Source organism: Micropterus salmoides, unplaced genomic scaffold (genome assembly GCF_014851395.1).
Source record: "Micropterus salmoides isolate LMB-PRFRI ecotype aquatic unplaced genomic scaffold, ASM1485139v1 Ms_hic_scaffold_6, whole genome shotgun sequence".
Taxonomy (NCBI): domain Eukaryota; kingdom Metazoa; phylum Chordata; class Actinopteri; order Centrarchiformes; family Centrarchidae; genus Micropterus; species Micropterus salmoides.
In genome coordinates, this window is record NW_024044348.1 from 20,785,351 (window position 1) to 20,807,519 (window position 22,169).

The window sequence follows — 22,169 nt, forward strand, 5'->3', positions numbered from 1 at the left end:
AAGCGCGGACAGAGCTGAAGTTTATCATCATCGTACAGTAACGTTAGTCTGTGGTCTTCACAGGCTGTACCACTGCCGAGACTCCCACCTGATATGCCAGTGTTCCTCGGACACCATGGGTAATAGTTGAATTACGTCTTCATGATGATGAGAGCTGTAAGTTAGCTAGGTGACTGGCTGTACTGTTAACGTTGGTTATCATTTGCTAGTTGCTGCCTTGCTAGTAAGGTTGTTCTGATCCATCGTTCTCGCCTTGACTATGAAGGGCTAGCGTTGGGCTTGTTATGTTTAGCCAGCTAGCTAATGTTAATTTCAATGATTGATTCTAAATAATTGTGTGTAACGTGACTTTCAGGTTGCATATTAATGCACGTAATCTGTCACTTATTATTCAAACGCCGTAAATGTCATGACACTACGAGATTATTTTGTTGAGATGGCATATTTTCTGTTAACCCTGCGGAAGAATACATTTTTACGCTGCCAATGTCGTGCTGCGGTCCGTTCACTCGTGGCAGTCAGTGATGACGACTACATGTAATGTTATGACATTAGGAGTTCAGTGGTTTGGAGCGCCACCTAGTGTTGTTACTGGGATGTCCAAGAAATTATCATCCTATAGGTTGGGCTTGATTAATGGTTTATTAAACATTAGATACATAACCGCATCAGGGTTGGTCTTAAGACTAAGTAAGTATCATTATAAAAGCTTTCATGGATACAGATCACATTTATATGTAGAAATAAGGTTGAAATATAGTCAAATGCATTGTAATGAAACATAAAGTCAGGTGGAAACAACACTAAAATAATGGTTGTAACAAAAAGCACTGGTTAAAAAGTATGTTGGTGTCAGTGAATATTAAAGTGTCCCAAAGCTTTTTAAAAAGGCCATTTTAATTACCCTCGGATTTGATGCTTGTAATGCGATGTGAAGACTTCAGCTGAGCCTGTTATTTTTGTGTCCACAGCCTAAAATTATCATACAACGGTCTATGTAAACAAGCATTCTGCTGGATGGAGAATTAGAGGTGGATATGACCTTATTAAATACTTAATAGTTTTCATGTCATATGGAAACACTAAAATTATATTTATTATTTAGTCTAATATTACCTTGCTTGGACATTTTTAATCATTTGTAGTTCTTTGATCTGCCCATATCCATCTTGTTTTGCAGACACAAACTTTCACTTTTTAGAAACTGACTGGGGCTTCTCTATTAACAAATGAGAATTTCTATTTACTGATTGACAATGCAAATAATTGATATGAAATAAGTATTAAAGGACATGTTGAGAGGTATGGTTTGAAACACGTTAGATGTCATTAACCTTAGCTTTCAGGTACATATTCAGAAACTTGAGTTTTGGGCCTTGATTTCTCTGATTTGCTACATTAAAAATGTCACAATGAAATGTAAGAAATTATAGAAAATCATTCATACATTGATATTACTTATTCCTATTTAGGCTCAAGGGGGACAGGAAGCTATTCCAGCATACACCAGGTGGGCGATAGACACCTTGATCAGGTTGCTAGTTCATCACAGGGCCACAGTAAGTAACAAATAGGTACTCGCATATCTTATCAAGAAAACAATGAAGATGAAAAATGAAGAGGGTTATTTTAATGTGATGCTAATTTTCATGTGCATTGCTATTTCTGTTGGAAAATACTACATTTTGTCCACCCTCAAGACTCTTTGACTTATTGTCCGTCTTACTGTAACCCATATTAATCAATTCTATGTCAATGTTTATACAAGTTCACACCCATCAAGTCACTTTTCCATATATTTGACCTGTCAGCCTAGAGGCTTTTCATCTGGGTGAACAAACAGCACTCCTATCAACACTCGTCCACTCTAGTGGCCTGTCTCACAAAGCCGGAATACAAAGGTGTCCTGCTGTGGATACTCCATGCTATCAACAGTTTCAGTAGTTCAGTGGATCTACAAAAATTTTCTTTTTGATTTGGGTGAAATGACCCTTAAAAATGAGTCCTACTTTGTGAGACACATATCATACAATTTCCACGAGAACTTATACACACTAGAGCCCATATTATCTGCCAATAGTAACTTAATACAGATACAGTATGTCAGTATCTGTAGGCCATATATTTTGGCCAGTAAGTAAATTGCAGTAGGGAAATGCACAAGATATGTTTGTTTTGCCGTTGCATGGTTTGTCCACCAGAGGGCACTGACAAGTTTGTTTTCAAGGGTACAGTACATGTCTTGGTCACAATTAATTAATCCAAATCAAGTGATCATTATCAAAAATCTTTGGGTTGAGGAGACAAGCATTGACTGATATATTATCCGATATATTGTTGGTATGTTGTTGGTTGGGGTCTAAATTATACTAGAAAATTTGTGGAAGATGAAAATTATCTACTTCATTGACATATTTTTTTGACATAATGTCTAGAGTTGGTGATTTGACAAAAACAATCTCAACTCAAGGCCGTCTTCTCACTCGCTTTTTTCAGGAGCTTTCAACTGTATCTCTCAATCTTTGGTTATGTGTTTAGTTGTTGTCATGGAGGTGAGTCTGTTGACATGCAAGCTCATTAGCTGCTATGGTTTCAGGTTTAGGCACTTTTAGGACAAATTAAGGTGGAGTGTGTGAAGGTTTATTCTTGACCTTGAAAATGGTAGTTTGACTAAATTGTCGACATATTATTATCCAGTGGGTTCTACTTAATATTTAATATGTTTAAAAAATATACCAAAATTTTCAAAGTAGATCTAACCCTAATTTTAACTGCCATCAATGTGGGTTATTGTAGACACAAAGTATAATATGTTGTTTATCTCAGAAACATTTTCAGAGTACGGCGAAGTAATTCTCAAATATATTTTGAGCACCTTTAGATATTATGACTTCTCTCTAAAAATATTCAGGTCGTGCATAGCCTATGTGAAAATCTTGTGAGGTTTCTCTACACAGTCGTTTTCTTTCCTCCCACACGACCTGAACGCAGCATTAGTATCTTTAGCGTGAACTCACCATCGTCCCTGCATTTCCCACAATCCTGTTCGGTATGGCTTCATCGTTTTTTTTACGTTAGAGATCAGCTGAGCTCGTGCATCGCTGCAGTGAGTGCGCGGGTGCCAGCGGCTCGGGATCGGAGCAGCTCGGGGCTGCTCGGTGTCTCTCTTGGTCGGGCTTGGACATCATTTAAACCCCCCTGGTCGACTGGAGACGGGGCTTTTTTAACGACTGCAAGAATGTGACTCTTGTATGCATCCGTTTTTTATTTTTTTACCCTATTAAATGGTCCCGACTCTGCTGATCGAGAAGACGGTTTGGTTACATTTATTTTTTTTTTATTATTTCGTTCATCATCTGTTTCCTCAGTGCGGAAAACACCTGGACTGGTGTCAGGGTAACCGTCCGGGGTTAGGAGGAGATTCCAGTTTTTATACCGGGAGTGGGCATTAATATGTCCAGGCGAAAACAGACCAACCCCTTCAAAGTTAACTGTAGGTATTCCAGGTATTGTCTAATACTACTATTTTATGAGTTATTTATCCGTGGCACGTCCATTATCCGGGTATACTCTGGTTCTCTGGGCGGAATGTGCGTCTGTAGCTACCTGCATTAACAGTGTTTCAGCTGCTTTCCTTGATGTCCACTGTAGCTTGTGATGGATTCATATTGAAACCAAAGATGGGGCAGGTAGCGTTTAAATGTCATTGGAATGTTTTTAGGTTTGCATAACAGTTTTCTTGTCAGAGTGGTGATGGACAGCTCACTTTCATTTTGGTTTGTAGTTCACGTGAGAATACAGCACAAGACTTTACTCGCTGATCCATTTTTTTTTAAATCTCTCCTTTATTCCACAGTGACCCCTCTAGTAGTTAAATTGTAACAGTTACATATGTATGAAAGCAAAAGAGACAGAAATAAAGCAAGTGGACAGCAACACTTATTGTCCATTATTTGAAATCAATCTCTGGCCAAGTATAATACAATAAAAAAAGAAAATGCTAAGCCACTGAATAACTAAATTAAAAAACTATGCTAATGAGCTGGTAAATACTCATACTTAATAGTAGCTGTTATTATTTTATGATGAACTCAGCAATATATATTGATCATGTGAAAGGGTCTTGCAACAAAGTAATGTAAACATTTCTCCTTTGAAATGTATTAATGTTTGCAAACTTTCAGTGGCGTGCTCGGGGACTATTAATTCATATCACCATTTGTGTGTTTCCAAAGTAGACTGACTCACAATGGTATCTTCCTGTAGTTTTCTGTTATGTCAGGGCTTGTGGGCTAACCATGTCTCTGGGTTTGGTTTTAAGGTGTCATTTCTGTAGCTTGACTTAGCAAAAACATGGTGTGGGTGTTAAGAAGAAGCAGGCACAATGAGTATAATGAACCGCGATAAGAAGGGGCAAGCGTTTTTCACGCTGCAGATTGCGTGGTGTCATTGGTTCACATCTCAGTTTCAGGAAACAAAGATAGGAAACAATACAAAACGGGGGAGCTGAAACAATTAATTAATCGATAAGTGGATCAACAGGAAAGGCATTTTAATATATACTTTGATAATTATCTATGGATTTTTTTATTTTTTATTTATTTATTGTAAAAAAAAAAAAATGGCCAAACACTATCTGGTTCCAGCTTTTCAAATGTGTGGATTTGATGCTTTTCTTTGTCATACATGATGGTCAACAGAATATTTATGGCTTTTGCACTGTTAAAAAGCAATTTGAACACTTCCTGCGAAGTTAAAATGGGAATTGTTCACTATTCTCTTCTATTTTATAGACAAAACGATTCATCGAGATAATAATCTAAACATTAATCATGAACAAAAATAATAATTTGCACCCCCACAGAGTATATACTCGGCACAAAGTACAGCCTCAGCTTTGCAAAATATGCGTAGTTGCCGTTGTTGAAATCAATGTTTCTGTAATGTCTCTTTTTAGAATGAGATAGCTACAGAATATCTATTCTACATATATTCTATATATCTATATATTCTATATAGCTACAATAAACCTATATAAGGCTATAAGAAGTACACATTTTCTCTTATTGATTAATTTCTGATGAATGCTTTCTGAGTGGCACATTGTCCTCAAGCATCCTCTTTGAATGCAGGGCTTTCTTGCCTACTACCAATGGCACTAAAGTATTAAGTAATTTCAGTTTTATATTCTTACAAAATATTAGCATACAGTACACAAAATTAACTAAGGAATTCTGGCGAGGTCCCTGGTGTGAATCAACTGGTGTTGCTCTCTGTGCTTTAGCTTTTGGCCTCCCGCCCCCTGGATGTAATCTGATGAAGTCCTGTATGCCGCAGCCCTCCTTTCTAAACAGTTTGTTTAGACTGCTGTTGAAATACATCTTGCACTTGTGACTGCAGTAATCCCCGAGAGCTAATGAGCTCATTTGCTGCTCGGTAACACTTTTACAAGAGTCCAGAGTGGGAGCTGAAATCTCCTCAGGAGGGCCTATTACAGTGTGATGTTGGCATACGTTAGTGCACTTCACGCAGGGAGAAATGCCAAAACTATTTTTTTAGACTGACAAGCCATACCTCCCAGAGTGTGAGTTTAGGCACTGTGTTTGTACATTCACTTTCCTCTGCTTTGCCTTGATTGCTTTACCTGTCTTGTGAGGTATGAATTGCATGCACAGAGGCCCCCTCCCTCCCCCCTCTAGAGAGGTCCAGACCAGATAGACAGACTGACAGACCAGACAGGCAGGGAGACAGTCTTGACAAGCAGGCGGGCTGCCACACACACACACAAAAACACACACATGCACGCACAGGGAATTCCAGACAATAATACAACAGTGCTGTCTGTCTAGCTATTTGTGTTCCTCCTTGAGTTTGATATACAACAACACCAAGAAAAACAGCATTATATCAAAGTTAATTATGTTTGGAGGTGGTGCATGCATTACGGAGAAAAGTAGAGGTGTCCTTCAGGTTGACAGTAAATAGTTTTTTTTAATAGAATAGGTGCATTTATTACTGTTAAACTGTTATACTGTAAAGATTTCACTACAATAAATGCTGCGTAGCTTTTCTAATTGCACATCATATGTGTGGCAACAGAAGCTTCATTTTATTTTAAATTGGACTTTTCATCTAATATATATATTATATATATATTATATATATATACACCCATTCCTGGCAAGCACCTGAATTTGGTTTTGTTTTCTCCCTAAATGTGCTGTAGTAGCTCAGCACAAATATGTCTTGATCACCTGCAACTACAGTGTGCATTCATGGTGACAGCGTAGACTTGTGGCTGATCAGAAGCCCAATGCAACTTTGTAAATATCACTTTTCTGTTGTAATCATCAAGGAGGAGCGTCAACGTTAATTTCAGGTGCCAGATTAACCAGAGAAAGTCTCCCACAGAGAAAAATGGTCACTTCACCTTCTTCTCTGTGATAGTAGGTCACAAGTTAATCAGAGTGAGAATTGATCCTATGTCTGGCCCACCATCCTCATTCTCGTGTGTGTGTGTGTGTGTGTGTGTGTGTGTGTGTGTGTGTGTGTGTGTGTGTGTGTGTGTGTGTGTGTGTGTGTGTGTGTGTGTGTGTGTGTGTGTGTGTGTGTGTGTGTGTGTGTGTGTGTGTGTGTAAGATAGAGGCCCCAGCACTTCCTGCAGATTCAGACGTGGTGTGTGTGTGTTTTGGACGGGACGGCGGCTGAAAAGCAGAAGGAGGGGACTTTGAATTCAACAGGACCCCCATTGCTTAGTGTTTGAGTAGAGTTTTGGCATTCTATCTTTTGTCTGTTTTGTTTTGCGCGCCCCTCCACCCCCCACCCCCACTGCCTCCTCCTCTCCCTCTTCTGTGTGTCTGTTGGCTGATGAGTTTGTCTCTTTGTCTGGATTCAGTCAGACACTGCGTCACCTCCTGCCTACAGACACACAGACTCAGAGATAACATCACAGTGGCAGAGACTGAGGGAGGGAGGGAGGGAGAGACAGATGTACAGACAGAGCCATAGCAGCGGGGGGATGGGTATCTCTCACACATCAATCACTGGCGACGTGCCGTGAAGCCAGCTTGTTGTAGTAGTTCATAGTTCAGTACTCCAACCCACTCTAGTAGTGTAAATGAATGCTTTGATTTCTATTGGAAAAGTGCCTGAACTGTATTGTAACTGTACACATACTAACTTCTTGCCACTAACAAACCTCCTCAAAGATTGTACCTATGTTTCTCTCAGACACACAGAATGAGAAAGAGAGAGACCCAGTATGAGTGTACGATACCTCAGGTTTGTGACGAGGGCTGTAATTACTTCTGTCAGTCTCAGGTAACTGAAGTCAGGATCTCTCCACTATCTCTGATCTGTGTTAATGGAGGGAGAGCACACAAGGGATGAAAATTGGATTTTAAGCTTTCATTAATTTTAGCCATGAAGTGGGATGTTCTTGTGTGTGAATGTCAGAGGTGCTTTCAATAAAACTGTCTCCAATGAAGCAGGGCTGGCAGTTAGATTTGCACGGTCAAGTGTAATAATAAGAAAAGTAAAGGGATTTCATAGAATCCTGCAGCGCACAGGGCTACCATAAAACAAAAGACTGGCATCACAAAGAGTTAAATGAGCCACATATTTGGCTGCCATGGTATGTAGCTTTATCCTCCCCCTCAGAGCTGATGGTATAGATATGGAAGTAGTCAGAGCGACATACAAGCAGGGAGGACAGAGGGCGAGCCAGGCTGTTCAGTGTGTGGGTTGTACTGAGAGAGAGAGAAACACAGCGAGTAGCGAGGCAGTTAGCTAGAAGAAAGGAGTGAAGGCTGCTTCCCCCGTGGGACTGCAGCATGGCTGTCGAACAGAGCTAGCATGTACTTGCGAGTGTGTGTGTGCGTGTATATGTGTGTGAAAAAGTGGGGGTTGGGATGCAAATGAAGTTAATGTGTGTGCACGTATGTCAGTGGGCTTGCCTTGCTCGGCTTAGCATTCATTATGGTTCAGTGTCGCGCGGCTCGTGTCAAAGCAGCCGGATTGGCGAAGTTCCTGTGATCTGAATCTTGAGAAAAATGTAGAATTGTATAAATTATTATGTCACTCTCTGGTGCTGAGTTATTTGTGCTGTTTATCATAGTTTTCACCTTTGACACTGTTTTTGTATTACTGTAACCATTCTGTGCTTCATCAAATAGCTAAATGTTCTGAGGTCACAGGCCTGGATACATTGTGTGTGTCTTGTGGACAAAACAAGAACTTTAGGTGAATGCACTAGTGTTAAAAATTCATACCTTCTTGTGGTATGCTGTGTCAGTAGATGTTGTTTCTATGTTGCTATGAAGGTACAATATACAGATAAAAAGGAGGCTTCTGTATTAAAACAGACTTTATTTATCAACATGTTTAGCTCCAAAATATTATGAATTGTCATCATATTTTACAAAGTATGTTAATTGTGAAATCAGTTCCTCAACTACAGGTCCTTCCACCACGGTTCACAGTCACAGTAGCGTCTCTGGTACCTCTGGTCATGGTATGGTTCATGGTATGCAGGAAACTGCAGTACGGTGTCATACAAAAAACAGCCATCTAAATTGTGACACTTGATAGATGGGCTCGGTCTTCCTTTCATGTGCCCCACACCTTTTTATGCAGCTGTAAACAAAAAGAACCTTGATCTGCAGTTCTTGGCATTTTATTATTGTTTGATTCATTCGCTCATATCCACAACTAATGCTAGGGCTTTTCTTCAACAAGGTTCCAAAGGTCTGGCTCTAACTAATTCTAATCACATGATTTTGAAATGAGAGTGTTAAATAAGAGTAAGAGCAAATCCTACAAAATAAAATAATTGGCATATCAAGGTGCTTTATCTCATCTTATAACAACATTAAAATACAATATGACCACAAAGCAGTTAAGATTTGGTCTAATAAACCGAGATGTTAAAATGATTGTTGCCATGGCATGTATCGTCATATTACCTACCCGTAGTTTTAAATATATATTTTTATGTATGTTTAGCTCACAGTATACAAATATGGTTGTCACCTGCCCTCCTCACTATTCTCTTTTATCTTTCCAGTCAGTCGCTCACTGGAAACACTTTATCTCACCGACTGCTTCTGTCTATCTCCAGGGCCATTCCACACTTCTGGCATCACAGGATTTCAGCACACTATTAACATGGATGGCAGGGACGAATTCACCGAAGACAGTGAATGCTGCAGCAACAACTCCCAGGAAGTCCAAGAGCAGGATAGCATCTCAGGTACAGGCTGGAGGGACGGGACAGGGGAGGAGTGGATGGACTTTGCAGGGACGTCCTCGGACTGAGGGGTGTTAGTGAGAGTAAGCCCTGCTCTGTGTTCTGTTGTCTGTCTGTATTGATAGGGCTGTGTTTGCCTCCATAGAAGACAGTGATAGTGATCCTGACAACCACGGTGAAGACTCGTCCTCCAACACCTCCGCCGACGACCACATGACCACCAAGAGATCACAGTGCCGCCTACAAGGAGCAGGAGTCAAAAAGGTGAGAGGGCGGGTTCCTCATCTTTTAATTAGCGTGAGTGCTGCCTGTCTGTTACACAATGGCCCACTGTACTGCACAGCTGGTCTTGTGGCATGAACATACACAGAGATAAATTATTGACAAGGATCTGCCAGTCACTGCATTGGTGCCCAGTTTCATTTTGAGATAAGCGGCGCATCGCATGTGGTTCATAACTAAAGGGGTTGTGGCAAGACTTTGAAATGAGTGCTGTGAAAATGAGAAACGGTTGTGCATGAAACAGCTGAATATTGATTTGGAGATAGCTGTCCACTCTGTGTTTAGTGTTTGCTATAGGAGTTTGTGTCACTGCAGGTTTAACGAGTCAATGGGAACAGGAAATGCTGATATCCGACATTTTCACAGTGTTTCCTTCTCATCAGATCATCTGTGAAAAGTCTGAAACACAAACTAGGTTTCTGCTAGTTGTACCGCAAGTGTGCAGACATATGTTTAACATTCATATGGTCACCTTTTAAGTTTGGCCTTCATGTGTGTAAATTGTGTGAAAAATACTCCTATGAATATTTATACTACCATGTGATGTCACATGGTAGTATACTAGTAAATGTTAATGAGAGCATTATCTGGTGGGCAGACTTTCTGTCAAATTAGAGAAATTTGCAGATTAAAGAGGTATTTTCATTTAGCAGCAAAACATTTTTAGAATGCCGTAACATCATTTAGCACTTCTTTTTGGGTTGACAACTTGTGACTGTTGTAAACTTGAATACACGCAATGAAGAAAAACAGGAACAAGAGAAACGAGAAGCACTTCAAATTAATGGACGACTCTGGTGGCAGCCAGTATGTTTTGTGCCTGGGCCTTCTGTTTAAAAATGTTCTATTTATCAGCTTGTGTGTGAGTCACATCTGTGACAGCACACCGCATCATGTCACTGGGGTTTGGGAGAGTTTTGCTTATTTACAACACATCGTCATATACAGTAGCACTTCAAAAATGCTTCAGCCGGAAACGTGGGAAATGAGCAGCGACTCTGCAGAAGGCCCAGCGAGAAATAAAACACAAGTTACATTTTCTAGCATTGTTCTTTAAGCATGCACCGTGTGATGTTAATCAGTTCTGCCTTGCCTCAGTTTGGTTTGCCTTAAATTACTCAGGATACAAAGAGAAAATTAGGACAAATTGATTGAGTATAATACCTCTAGAAGCAAAATAAATATCAAAATGCATATGATATCCTAACACAATGCTGTGAGGTGTAGGTGTACTTTGCAGTATAGCACTGGTGTTGCTCCTGAAAAATGTTTTAATGATGCTTGGTTTTCCTCAGGAGAGCGAGGAAGGGGCAGACCACGGCATCAACTTTGTTTGTCCTCTCTGCACGCTGGATTTCAGCAGCCCCGAGAAGCTGATCTCCCATGTCTACCAGGTGAGAACGTTGTCTCGCCTGTCCTTACCTAGGATAGAACCATGAAAACAAAGCAGCTTTAGATTCTTTACTGCAGTCTGTTGCTAGTGGTAGGTCGTCACCTTTTAAAGCCTCATAAGTAGCTTTCAGCACCAGAACTTCAGTGAAACACAGGTTAAGGGAGAAGGTGTTGACTTGTGTCAGCCAATCCACTGCGCCTACTTTGTCATGTAGGAGTCGTTCATTTTGCAGTGCTCTCTTAAATATGTTGGAGTTGCAGGTTCACCTCATCTTGAAGGGTCTTTCATTGGTGAATTTCCCCAGTGTGGGGTCAATAAAGTCTATTTTATCTTATCTTTATCCTTTTATTTTACATAATCCACACCTTCCACTCTCATTATACATGTCCACACCAATGGCTGTGAAGTCTCACTTCACATTCAGTAGCTGATTTATACTGTACTTTAGCATTTGCAGAAGTGACACACTCCTAACTGTAAATGTTTGGGGTAGTCAGGCAGTTTGTGGTTCTTGCACTTAAGATCGTTAACCCACATAGACTGTATGGACAGTGCCACAAGACAGTTGCCGCTGTTAGTATTTGACATGTCTTATCATTTAATGTGTACCTATAGACTTTATTTTCAAAACTGGGTCAACTTAATTTTGTTATTCCAATTATGTTGTTTAACAATTTCACATCTGCAGATTTTGTTGTATGGCTTTAGTATTACATTTAAAAGAGTAAATAATAAACACTAAATATTAGGGCTGTCCCCGACTAAGGATTTACATAGTCGAATCAGAATCGTCAAGTCCTGCCTATAGTCAACTGATAGTCGAATCACGTGTGTTTTTGTGTGCAGCAATTGCCATATTGCCAAAATGGTACGATCCCTGTTTCGCTGCGAAGCTTCGACTGTGAGATTGACAGTCAAATCAGGCTCCGCCCATTGAAGCATCGAACCTTCGACTATTAGGGGTCAGCCCTACTAAATATAAACTGTCCTCCATTTTTTGATAAAACTAAGCATGGGCCGCTCAACTGTGCCTGTTCGGAACGGGCCCATTGCTTGGCCTCCAATATTGCTTTCTAGAGAACTGCTCATCCAGATAAGGTCACACTTGACTCTGCACTTCCTTTAGTCCTAAGCAATACACCTGCCATAGTTGCAGCCCGTAGCAATGCCTTGCATATATGCATCATTTGTATGCAAAAGCTCCCACGAACATTTTATTTCCAAAGTGATGTCAAATCTCCATTCAGTGTCTCCATTACAAAATGACAAACTTACAAGACTTGTAGTATCTCCGGTCTCTCTTTCTTCATCTGTTGTTGAATGTACTGTAACGATTGTCGAGAAAATCAAAGGACAGATCTTCCATTTTTTTAAGATTCTAACTTTACATGCTTATAGGATGTGCAGTACTGTGCGTTATGCCCACACCATCAGTTATGATTATTATAGTTTAGCAGTTGTTACATTTGAGACATTTTTCATACTAATAATATGTAGTAATATAGTAATAATATTTCTTTAATTGATCATCTACAGTTTAAAATATTTATTAATATTTAGTAGCCATATTTCCATTGTTATGTTACTGGTGAAGTGTACATGCAGAAGTGTTTCACTTGTTCTGCAATCCCCTGTTATTATTACCATATTTTCTTTTTTGTTAATCCCAGCTTGTTACTGTTCTAAATTTTGAGAACCAGCTACAACAACAAGTAGACGGTTGTCATCTTTTAACGTTGGCGGTGTTCTTTTCCCGGTTTCTTGTTCTCATCTTGTTTTGCTGTCTTGAACAGCACACAACGATGATGAGCAACTCCAAGAGCTATGTGTGCCCAGTGTGTGGGCGAGCCCTGAGTTCGCCTGGCTCGCTTGGACGGCATCTTCTCATCCACTCTGAGGACCGCCTCTCCAACTGCGCTGTCTGTGGCGCACGCTTCACAGACACCAACAACTTTAACAGGTTCGGTTCATCACTACTGCATCTCTGGTCTCAGGCCTTTAATGCACATTGATTTTGTTTGTTTTTTTAAACGAAGAAGTATTCAGATGCTGTAGATGTAGATCTGTTATTATGGCCCCAAAGTGTCTGTGTTTGACTTTAAATTAATAACATAGTAGTCAACTGCTTCCACAGTTTTCACGTCGAAAAAGATTCAAATAAATCATAATAAATAGACAATATAAAATATAGTGTTTATCTCATAGTGTTTATCTATTTTGTTACCTCTGTTTTTATTCATCTTTCTAGCAGGATCTCACAGATATTTTTAGCATGCGACAAAGTCAGCAGACATCATCACTGATCAAGCAGGAGAATCAACTTAAAATAATACAGTTTAATTCCTCGTAAACATCAAAAAACAATTTTTTGGCAGGAGTGCAGTGACTAAACTGAAAAATTAATCTCTCAAAAGATGAATATTTAGGTTGACTGAATGTGGTCAAAATCTATCAAAAGGTGAACAGACTGAAAATGTGTCTGTAAAGCAGCACACTCAAACAGGACAGAGCAGTGATTCCTGGAGTGTGAGATCAGTCACGATGCAGAACATGAGGGATGAATAAAATTAGTACTGGAATGACAGATTTAATGGAAATAAACTTACATGTTGCTTAGCAACTACCGTTACGTTTCAAATTGAAACAGCACGAGCAAGGTCAGGACACATAGTAGATGGAGAAACACTGTGGAAGCCGTGATATACAGTGGGTACGGAAAGTATTCAGACCCCTTTAAATTTTTCACTCTTTGTTTCATTGCAACCATTTTCCAAAAATCAAAAAAGTTCATTTTATTTCTCAGTAATGTACACTCAGCACCCCATCTTGACAGAAAAAAACAGAAATGTAGAAATTTTTGCAAATTTATTAAAAGAGAAAAACTGAAATATCACATGGTCATAAGTATTCAGACCCTTTGCTCAGTATTTAGTAGAAGCACCCTTTTGATCTAATACAGCCATGAGTCGTTTTGGGAAAGATGCAACAAGTTTTTCACATCTGGATTTGGGTATCCTCTGCCATTCCTACTTGCAGATCCTCTCCAGTTCTGTCAGGTTGGATGGTAACGTTGGTGGACAGCCATTTTCAGGTCTCTCCAGAGATGCTCAATTGGGTTTAAGTCAGGGCTCTGGCTGGGCCATTCAAGAACAGCCACGGAGTTGTTGTGAAGCCACTCCTTCGTTATTTTAGCGGTGCGCTTAGGGTCATTGTCTTGTTGGAAGGTAAACCTTCGGCCCAGTCTGAGGTCCAGAGCACTCTGGAAAAGGTTTTCGTCCAGGATATCCCTGTACTTGGCCGCATTCATCTTTCCCTCGATTGCAACCAGTCGTCCTGTCCCTGCAGCTGAAAAACACCCCCACAGCATGATGCTGCCACCACCATGCTTCACTGTTGAGACTGTATTGGACAGGTGATGAGCAGTGCCTGGTGTTCTCCACACATACCGCTTAGAATTAAGGCCAAAAAGTTCTATCTTGGTCTCATCAGACCAGAGGATCTTATTTATCACCATCTTGGAGTCCTTCAGGTGTTTTTTAGCAAACTCCATGCGGGCTTTCATGTGTCTTGCACTGAGGAGAGGCTTCCGTCGGGCCACTCTGCCATAAAGCCCCGACTGGTGGATTGCTGCAGTGATGGTTGACTTACTACAACTTTCTCCCATCTCCCGACTGCATCTCTGGAGCTCAGCCACAGTGACCTTTGGGTTCTTCTTTACCTCTCTCACCAAGGTTCTTCTCCCCCGATAGCTCAGTTTGGCCGGACGGCCAGGTCTAGGAAGGGTTCTGGTCGTCCCAAACATCTTCCATTTGAGGATTATGGAGGCCACTGTGCTCTTAGGAACCTTAAGTGCAGCAGAAATCTTTTTGTAACCTTGGCCAGATCTGTGCCTTGCCACAATTCTGTCTCTGAGCTCTTCAGGCAGTTCCTTTGACCTCATGATTCTCATTTGCTCTGACATGCACTGTGAGCTGTAAGGTCTTATATAGACAGGTGTGTGGCTTTCCTAATCAAGTCCAATCAGTATAATCAAACACAGCTGGACTCAAATGAAGGTGTAGAACCATCTCAAGGATGATCAGAAGAAATAGACAGCACCTGAGTTAAATATGAGTGTCACGGCAAAGGGTCTGAATACTTATGACCATGTGATATTTCAGTTTTTCTTTTTTAATAAATTTGCAAAAATTTCTACATTTCTGTTTTTTTCTGTCAAGATGGGGTGCTGAGTGTACATTACTGAGAAATAAAATGAACTTTTTTGATTTTTGGAAAATGGCTGCAATGAAACAAAGAGTGAAATATTTAAAGGGGTCTGAATACTTTCCGTACCCACTGTATCTTGGACAGGAGTGAAAAAGACAAGACAATCCATGAGCTATTAAAGATGGCAGAATCCGGTGTTACTATACCTTTAGAAAAAACACCACGAGTCTTTGTGTGTGGGAAAGTCATTTGGTGTTGTTATCGCCAGCTATAATTAACTGTGAACTGGCACATGTGTTTTTGTTCACTGTAGTGTTATCTGGAAACAGTCACCACCTCTTGGGTGGTTAACAGTATGCTAAATTCTACTCACCACAGGTCACGTGACACAGCGTCTTGCTCATCTATGAAACAAATAGTTGGGGAAATGAGTAAGATGAAATGAGTCATCTTTGGACTAAATACTTTCTAATCATAGCAGCTTGGTAGATGAAGCCGAAATCAGTTGTTAAAAAATATGTGACCAGGCAGATCAAGCTAAATTTGTTCAATTAAGTGCCTCCATATTTGTGTATAGCGCTTTTTAGTCTTTTCGACCACTCAAAGCGCTTTTACACTACATCTGCGTTCACCGTTCACACACATTCACTGAGCCTAAGTGCTCAAACAGAAACTAACATTCACACACATTTATACACTGGCGGAACAGCCACCAGGGGCAATTCGGGGTTCAGTATCTTGCCCAAGGACACTTCGACATGCAGCTTGTAGGAGCCAGGGATTGAACCGCCGACCTTCCGATTAACGGACAACCCGCAATAACATGCACTTTTAAGGAGTTTTAAGTGTAGAATTACTTCACCTCAAACGTCCAGACATGAATAAGGGGGATGCATTACTTTGACCAGCTATTTAACACTGTGTCTTTTCTTAGGGAGAAGCTTAAAGATGTCCTCGACACAACCAGGATGGATGTCACCGGTGGAAGGGACACCTGTTCCATGTCCCTCTCGAGCAGCCCCATGTCCAGCCCGGGCCCTGGCAGTTGCTCCTGCCACGGACCAGGCCCCAGCCCCAGCTCGTGTCAGGGCCCTCACCCCTGTCACACACCTGACCTCAACTCCAGTCTATGTCAAGCCCATCGTACCTGCCAGGGAGCAGGCCATATCTCGAGCCAGTGTCAAGGCCCCAGAGCGTGTCACGGCCCGGGCCCAGGATCTGGATCGTGCTCAGGCCCAGGACCATGCACAGGTTCTGACCAAGGACCCTCCTTTCCCTCACTGCCCGACAGTCTCCTCTCTGAAGGGCCATCACTCGCATCTATCCCCGATGCTCTTAACTCCTCTTCCTCAAGCCTCCCTCCTATCCCCGACATCCTGAGCCCCATGCCGGTGTATCCTGCCGGAGTGCTGCTGGTGTGCAACAGCTGCGTGGCCTATCAGCAGTTAGTCGAGGCCCAGTCGCCGATGCGAAAATGGGCTCTGCGTAGGAAGAACGAGCCCTTGGAGGCCCGCATGCAGCGTCTGGAGCGCGAGCGCACGGCAAAGAAGAACAAGCGGGCGTGTGAGACGGAAGAGGAGAGGGAAATAAGGAGGCTGAGGGACCGCGAAGCCAAGCGCATGCAGAGGATGCAGGAATCAGAGGAGCAGCGGGCACGTAGGCTGCAGAGAGACAGGGAGGCCATGCGTTTAAAGAGGGCCAACGAGACACCGGAGAAGAGGCAGGCCAGGCTGATCCGCGAGAGGGAGGCAAAGAGGATCAAGCGGCGGCTGGAGAAGATCGACCCTGCTCTGAGGACACAGATAGAGCATGACCCTGCTGCGATGGCTGCCCTCACAGCGGACATGAGTCTCTTTCAGTTCCCCTGCCCCATGCCTGTCCCTTCTATTGATAATGGTCTGTTCATGAAACTGCCGTAATTGGGCAGGCCACTGGGGGGGCTGGGGGCAATTGGCTTCCAGCAGCATCATTAACCTCTGCACATCCAGCTGCCATGGTCACAGTGAACCATTCCTAGCTGGTTCACATCTAGCTTCTTCTGTCGAACAGCTGCACACTCAAACTGCTTTGTTAAATACAGCAAAAAAAACTTCAATTTCTAATTTATTGCAGTTGAGAAAACCTTGGGAACAGGGTTGAGAATGTTCCATGTTGTACTGATGACAACATAAAAGCATGTTGTAAAGAGATTTATCTGTTCGTCTGTGGGCTAGCAGATTTAACACAGTTCATTGTAGTAGGAGCAGTTATACTTCCTTTGAGGGAAAGAAAATCTTTTTGCACATGGACCTTCAGTGACAGGAGTGGGGACTTTGTAGCCACAGCCCCCTCCTTTCTGGTCCACTCCGTCTGCCCAGTGACTCGGGTTTACCGGTAGCTACACCTCTCCCTTCAAGCTGCCACATGGGTCCCTGGGAAGTTCATATTCAGTCAAACTTCTACCTCAGCTGGCGCCATGGTCGCGCCCTCTGTCTTGTGGCTTACTGCGTTTTAACTCCAAGCTTCCAAAGCTCTCTCGCTCTCGCTCTCGCTCTCTATCTATATCTATATATATATATATATCTATATATATATATATATATATATATATATATATATATATATATATATATATATATATATATATATATATATATATATATATATATACACACACATACACACACACACACACACACACACACACACACACACACACACACTACATATACACTACTACAGAGGATGCGGGTTGTTTTCAACAATTTGTGTTTGCATTTATCACTCAGGCACTTTAATAGGACAACATTCACAGGAGCAACTGATTTACAAACACACCAGTTCCAGATGTACCACCCAGGTTTGATTATAATGTTTCTTAGCAGATTAACTCTGAATGTTTTGTCCTATTGAACATGCCCAGTGTCGCCCAACATTCCCCCTCATCTCTTGTGTTGTACAACTTAATGCATTCGCCTCTTTACAATCTTTTTTGCCAATATTTGAATCCGTTGTGTTTTTCCTGATATTGTTAAACTCCAAATTTTTTTTTTTTTTTTTTTTTTTTTTTACTTTTGTGTTACAGAGCTTTTCTTTGGCTCATAAAACATTCAGTCTGTGCTGCTGTTATTGTACTGTACGATACATTAGTTACCTCTTTTATATTTTGGGCTCATCACATTAAGGAATATTGTGCTAAACTGTTCCATTAAGTGGTCACAATGAAACAGTTCCTAATATGTTACTTGTTGACGATTGAATTTGTCACATTACTTGAATTCTGCCCGCAAAGACATTTGTTTTCCTCAATATGATCAAATTACAGCATGAAAGTGGGTTATTATTATTATATAGAGGATCATACACAGGTCATGCAATTTCTGTAGCGTTCACATGCTTCATAAAGCTTCAGTACCTTCAATATTATGTAAACTTTACCAGTTAAAGTGGTTAAAGTTATTTTTTAACCCCATCCGTTACTGAGCACTGGGCTAACTTCATGACACATAAAGCCCATACTGGGAGAGAGATGTTATTAACTTATATCCATTAACCTCATTCCAGCACATATTTATGCAATATGATGTGAATATATTTTTACTTGTGAAAAGGTTTGGGTGATTTCTTTTACCATCAGTGGTATAAAATAGTTTTAATGTTTAAATTAGATGCCATGTTTGGATATCCCTGGTTTCATTTCATTTCCTGCCTGTAAGGTTGCCTCCAGTTTTTTATTTTCTTTTTCTTCTTTTTGACTTCACTTCTCCAGATGCAAACAGTGTCAAATAAGCAGTTTCTGAATTCTTCAAAGAATATCAGAGACAAGGACAAGTACTGGTTCTGTTTGAGTCACTCCTAGACCAGAGTCAATCTACCTGGCTGTTTATTACAGAAAATTTAATAAAGAGAAAAAAATAGGGATTTTTTTTTTTTGTTCCATCCTCAGAGGCTCTTCTAGGAGTGCATCAAACCTCTATGCAACAGATTTGTTATTTATTCCAAGGGAAATTAATTCACTATTCACTAAAACTATGCAGAATGCGACTTTAATTTAAACAGACTTCAATGTAAAGAGTTTAGCTTCTCAGGCAATTTAACTCAGTGAGATGGCTCAGAGCCTAGTTACAACACCCTGGTCCATAAGCATTCATTGATGCATCATGACAGTTTCAGGCAGTTGTGTGACTTTTCTGGAGACACTCTGTCTGCGGAGGTATGTTTTCTCTTCCTAGTTCAGCACATGAAAGCAACAGGGTCTCACTGCCATCCTATTCATGACATACTGTACCAAGGGCAGATCAGTGTTCTCGAAAAAGTCTTCAGGTGTCATTTTTTCCTCTCTCTTCTCTCGGACTATGAATACTGGGTATTCTCAGATGTCACTCTTTGAAATTGCTGTGACCCCCTTTGTCCTACAGTGGACTAACGCGCCAGAAAACGGCATCGTCTGTGGTCTCCCATACTATTTTGCAAAGGAAGTACCATGAACTCTGAAGTAATGTTGGTCTTAACGAGCAGTACTTTCAGTATGGATTTAGGTAAGCACTGCATGTTGTGAAACTGCACTTGTCCTAGAATGGGTCAATGTGAGCTTGTGTTCTACTGTTAGTTTATGCCTGCCTGTTTTTACAGTTTAATCAAAAAGAAAAATGTTGTTAAAAATGTTGGCCTTTCTATATTAAGTCCATCAGGATTTCCTCTCAATGTCCATGTTTACAAAACAACTCTCTGAACAAGGCCAAATGAATGAGCTTATACTGCTAACGAGAACATTCATGCTTGCTGCGATATCAATGCATTCTGATTGGATGGCACATTGGGGATGCCATCCTCTGTTACTGGATTAACAGATGTACAGATCGTGATGAAACCTGGTAAAGAATGTGGAAATAAACATTGACTTTACTATACTGGTAGCGTCCCGCGTCACTTCCCTGCAGTGTCTCACACAATTCTTTAACACTACTCTTAAAATGGTAAGTGTAGGTGGCTTTAACATAAGATATTTAGGAACCATGGCATTTGTGTTTGCTAGGTTGTTGGTCAATTTTGGTTTTCTTTATACATACAGTGGGTACGGAAAGTATTCAGACCCCTTTAAATTTTTCACTCTTTGTTTCATTGCAGCCATTTTCCAAAAATCAAAAAAGTTCATTTTATTTCTCAGTAATGTACACTCAGCACCCCATCTTGACAGAAAAAAACAGAAATGTAGAAATTTTTGCAAATTTATTAAAAAAGAAAAACTGAAATATCACATGGTCATAAGTATTCAGACCCTTTGCCGTGACACTCATATTTAACTCAGGTGCTGTCTATTTCTTCTGATCATCCTTGAGATGGTTCTACACCTTCATTTGAGTCCAGCTGTGTTTGATTATACTGATTGGACTTGATTAGGAAAGCCACACACCTGTCTATATAAGACCTTACAGCTCACAGTGCATGTCAGAGCAAATGAGAATCATGAGGTCAAAGGAACTGCCTGAAGAGCTCAGAGACAGAATTGTGGCAAGGCACAGATCTGGCCAAGGTTACAAAAAGATTTCTGCTGCACTTAAGGTTCCTAAGAGCACAGTGGCCTCCATAATCCTCAAATGGAAGACGTTTGGGACGACCAGAACCCTTCCTAGAGCTGGCCGTCCGGCCAAACTGAGCTATCGGGGGAGAAGAGCCTTGGTGAGAGAGGTAAAGAAGAACCCAAAGGTCACTGTGGCTGAGCTCCAGAGATGCAGTCGGGAGATGGGAGAAAGTTGTAGTAAGTCAACCATCACTGCAGCAATCCACCAGTCGGGGCTTTATGGCAGAGTGGCCCGACGGAAGCCTCTCCTCAGTGCAAGACACATGAAAGCCCGCATGGAGTTTGCTAAAAAACACCTGAAGGACTCCAAGATGGTGATAAATAAGATCCTCTGGTCTGATGAGACCAAGATAGAACTTTTTGGCCTTAATTCTAAGCGGTATGTGTGGAGAAAACCAGGCACTGCTCATCACCTGTCCAATACAGTCTCAACAGTGAAGCATGGTGGTGGCAGCATCATGCTGTGGGGGTGTTTTTCAGCTGCAGGGACAGGGCGACTGGTTGCAATCGAGGGAAAGATGAATGCGGCCAAGTACAGGGATATCCTGGACGAAAACCTTTTCCAGAGTGCTCTGGACCTCAGACTGGGCCGAAGGTTTACCTTCCAACAAGACAATGACCCTAAGCGCACCGCTAAAATAACGAAGGAGTGGCTTCACAACAACTCCGTGGCTGTTCTTGAATGGCCCAGCCAGAGCCCTGACTTAAACCCAATTGAGCATCTCTGGAGAGACCTGAAAATGGCTGTCCACCAACGTTTACCATCCAACCTGACAGAACTGGAGAGGATCTGCAAGGAGGAATGGCAGAGGATACCCAAATCCAGATGTGAAAAACTTGTTGCATCTTTCCCAAAACGACTCATGGCTGTATTAGATCAAAAGGGAGCTTCTACTAAATACTGAGCAAAGGGTCTGAATACTTATGACCATGTGATATTTCAGTTTTTCTTTTTTAATAAATTTGCCAAAATTTCTACATTTCTATTTTTTTTCTGTCAAGATGGGGTGCTGAGTGTACATTACTGAGAAATAAAATGAACTTTTTTGATTTTTGGAAAATGGCTGCAATGAAACAAAGAGTGAAAAATTTAAAGGGGTCTGAATACTTTCCGTACCCACTGTATACTCCACTAAATTAAAATACAGAAGAATTATTGTAGTTTAATAAGTTATACAAACATACATGTCACTGAATAACTTACTGTGACATTAAATCACTACTAAATACTGTTGGAAATATAACTTAAAACATTAAATAATATTGGAAAATTGTTAACATTTTAAGAGATAAGATTTTGTGGTTAATTTTAATTTTACAATTGAAGCTTTTTTATTTTGAGTAACTTGAATAATTGAAATCAGACAGATTAATTTGAACACTTTAAATAACCTTCTGAAAATCCAGGGGAATCAAACCCTACGAAAGTTTCAAAACCTTATGGCTGACGTCAGACACTACGTCCATCTTTTTAAACGGTC

General features: G+C 40.9%; 1 protein-coding gene across 7 annotated transcripts; it reads left to right on the forward strand.

The window, feature by feature from the left end:
- The first annotated feature begins 1 nt into the window (after window position 1).
- Window positions 2-17,696, forward strand: LOC119889838 (zinc finger protein 821). Of its 7 annotated transcripts, none has more exons than XM_038700717.1 (7): window positions 2-119; window positions 1,473-1,559; window positions 9,119-9,250; window positions 9,396-9,511; window positions 10,825-10,923; window positions 12,716-12,882; window positions 16,063-17,696. In XM_038700717.1, the coding sequence occupies exons 1-7, from the start codon at window positions 116-118 to the stop codon at window positions 17,045-17,047; spliced, it is 1,590 nt and encodes a 529-aa protein (XP_038556645.1). In that variant the 5' UTR covers window positions 2-115; the 3' UTR covers window positions 17,048-17,696. The 7 variants fall into 7 exon arrangements, with proteins under 7 accessions (XP_038556645.1, XP_038556643.1, XP_038556647.1 ...); XM_038700715.1 differs by having other exon boundaries at window positions 9,393-9,511; window positions 16,063-17,695; XM_038700722.1 differs by having other exon boundaries at window positions 10-156; window positions 9,373-9,511; window positions 16,063-17,695.
- The last annotated feature ends 4,473 nt before the right edge of the window (window positions 17,697-22,169 follow it).

Coding starts and splice junctions, on each gene's coding strand:
- LOC119889838 (XM_038700715.1), top strand. Junction 10,924..12,715: donor TGATCTCCCATGTCTACCAG/GTGAGAACGTTG, acceptor TGTCTTGAACAG/CACACAACGATGATGAGCAA. Junction 12,883..16,062: donor GACACCAACAACTTTAACAG/GTTCGGTTCATC, acceptor GTCTTTTCTTAG/GGAGAAGCTTAAAGATGTCC.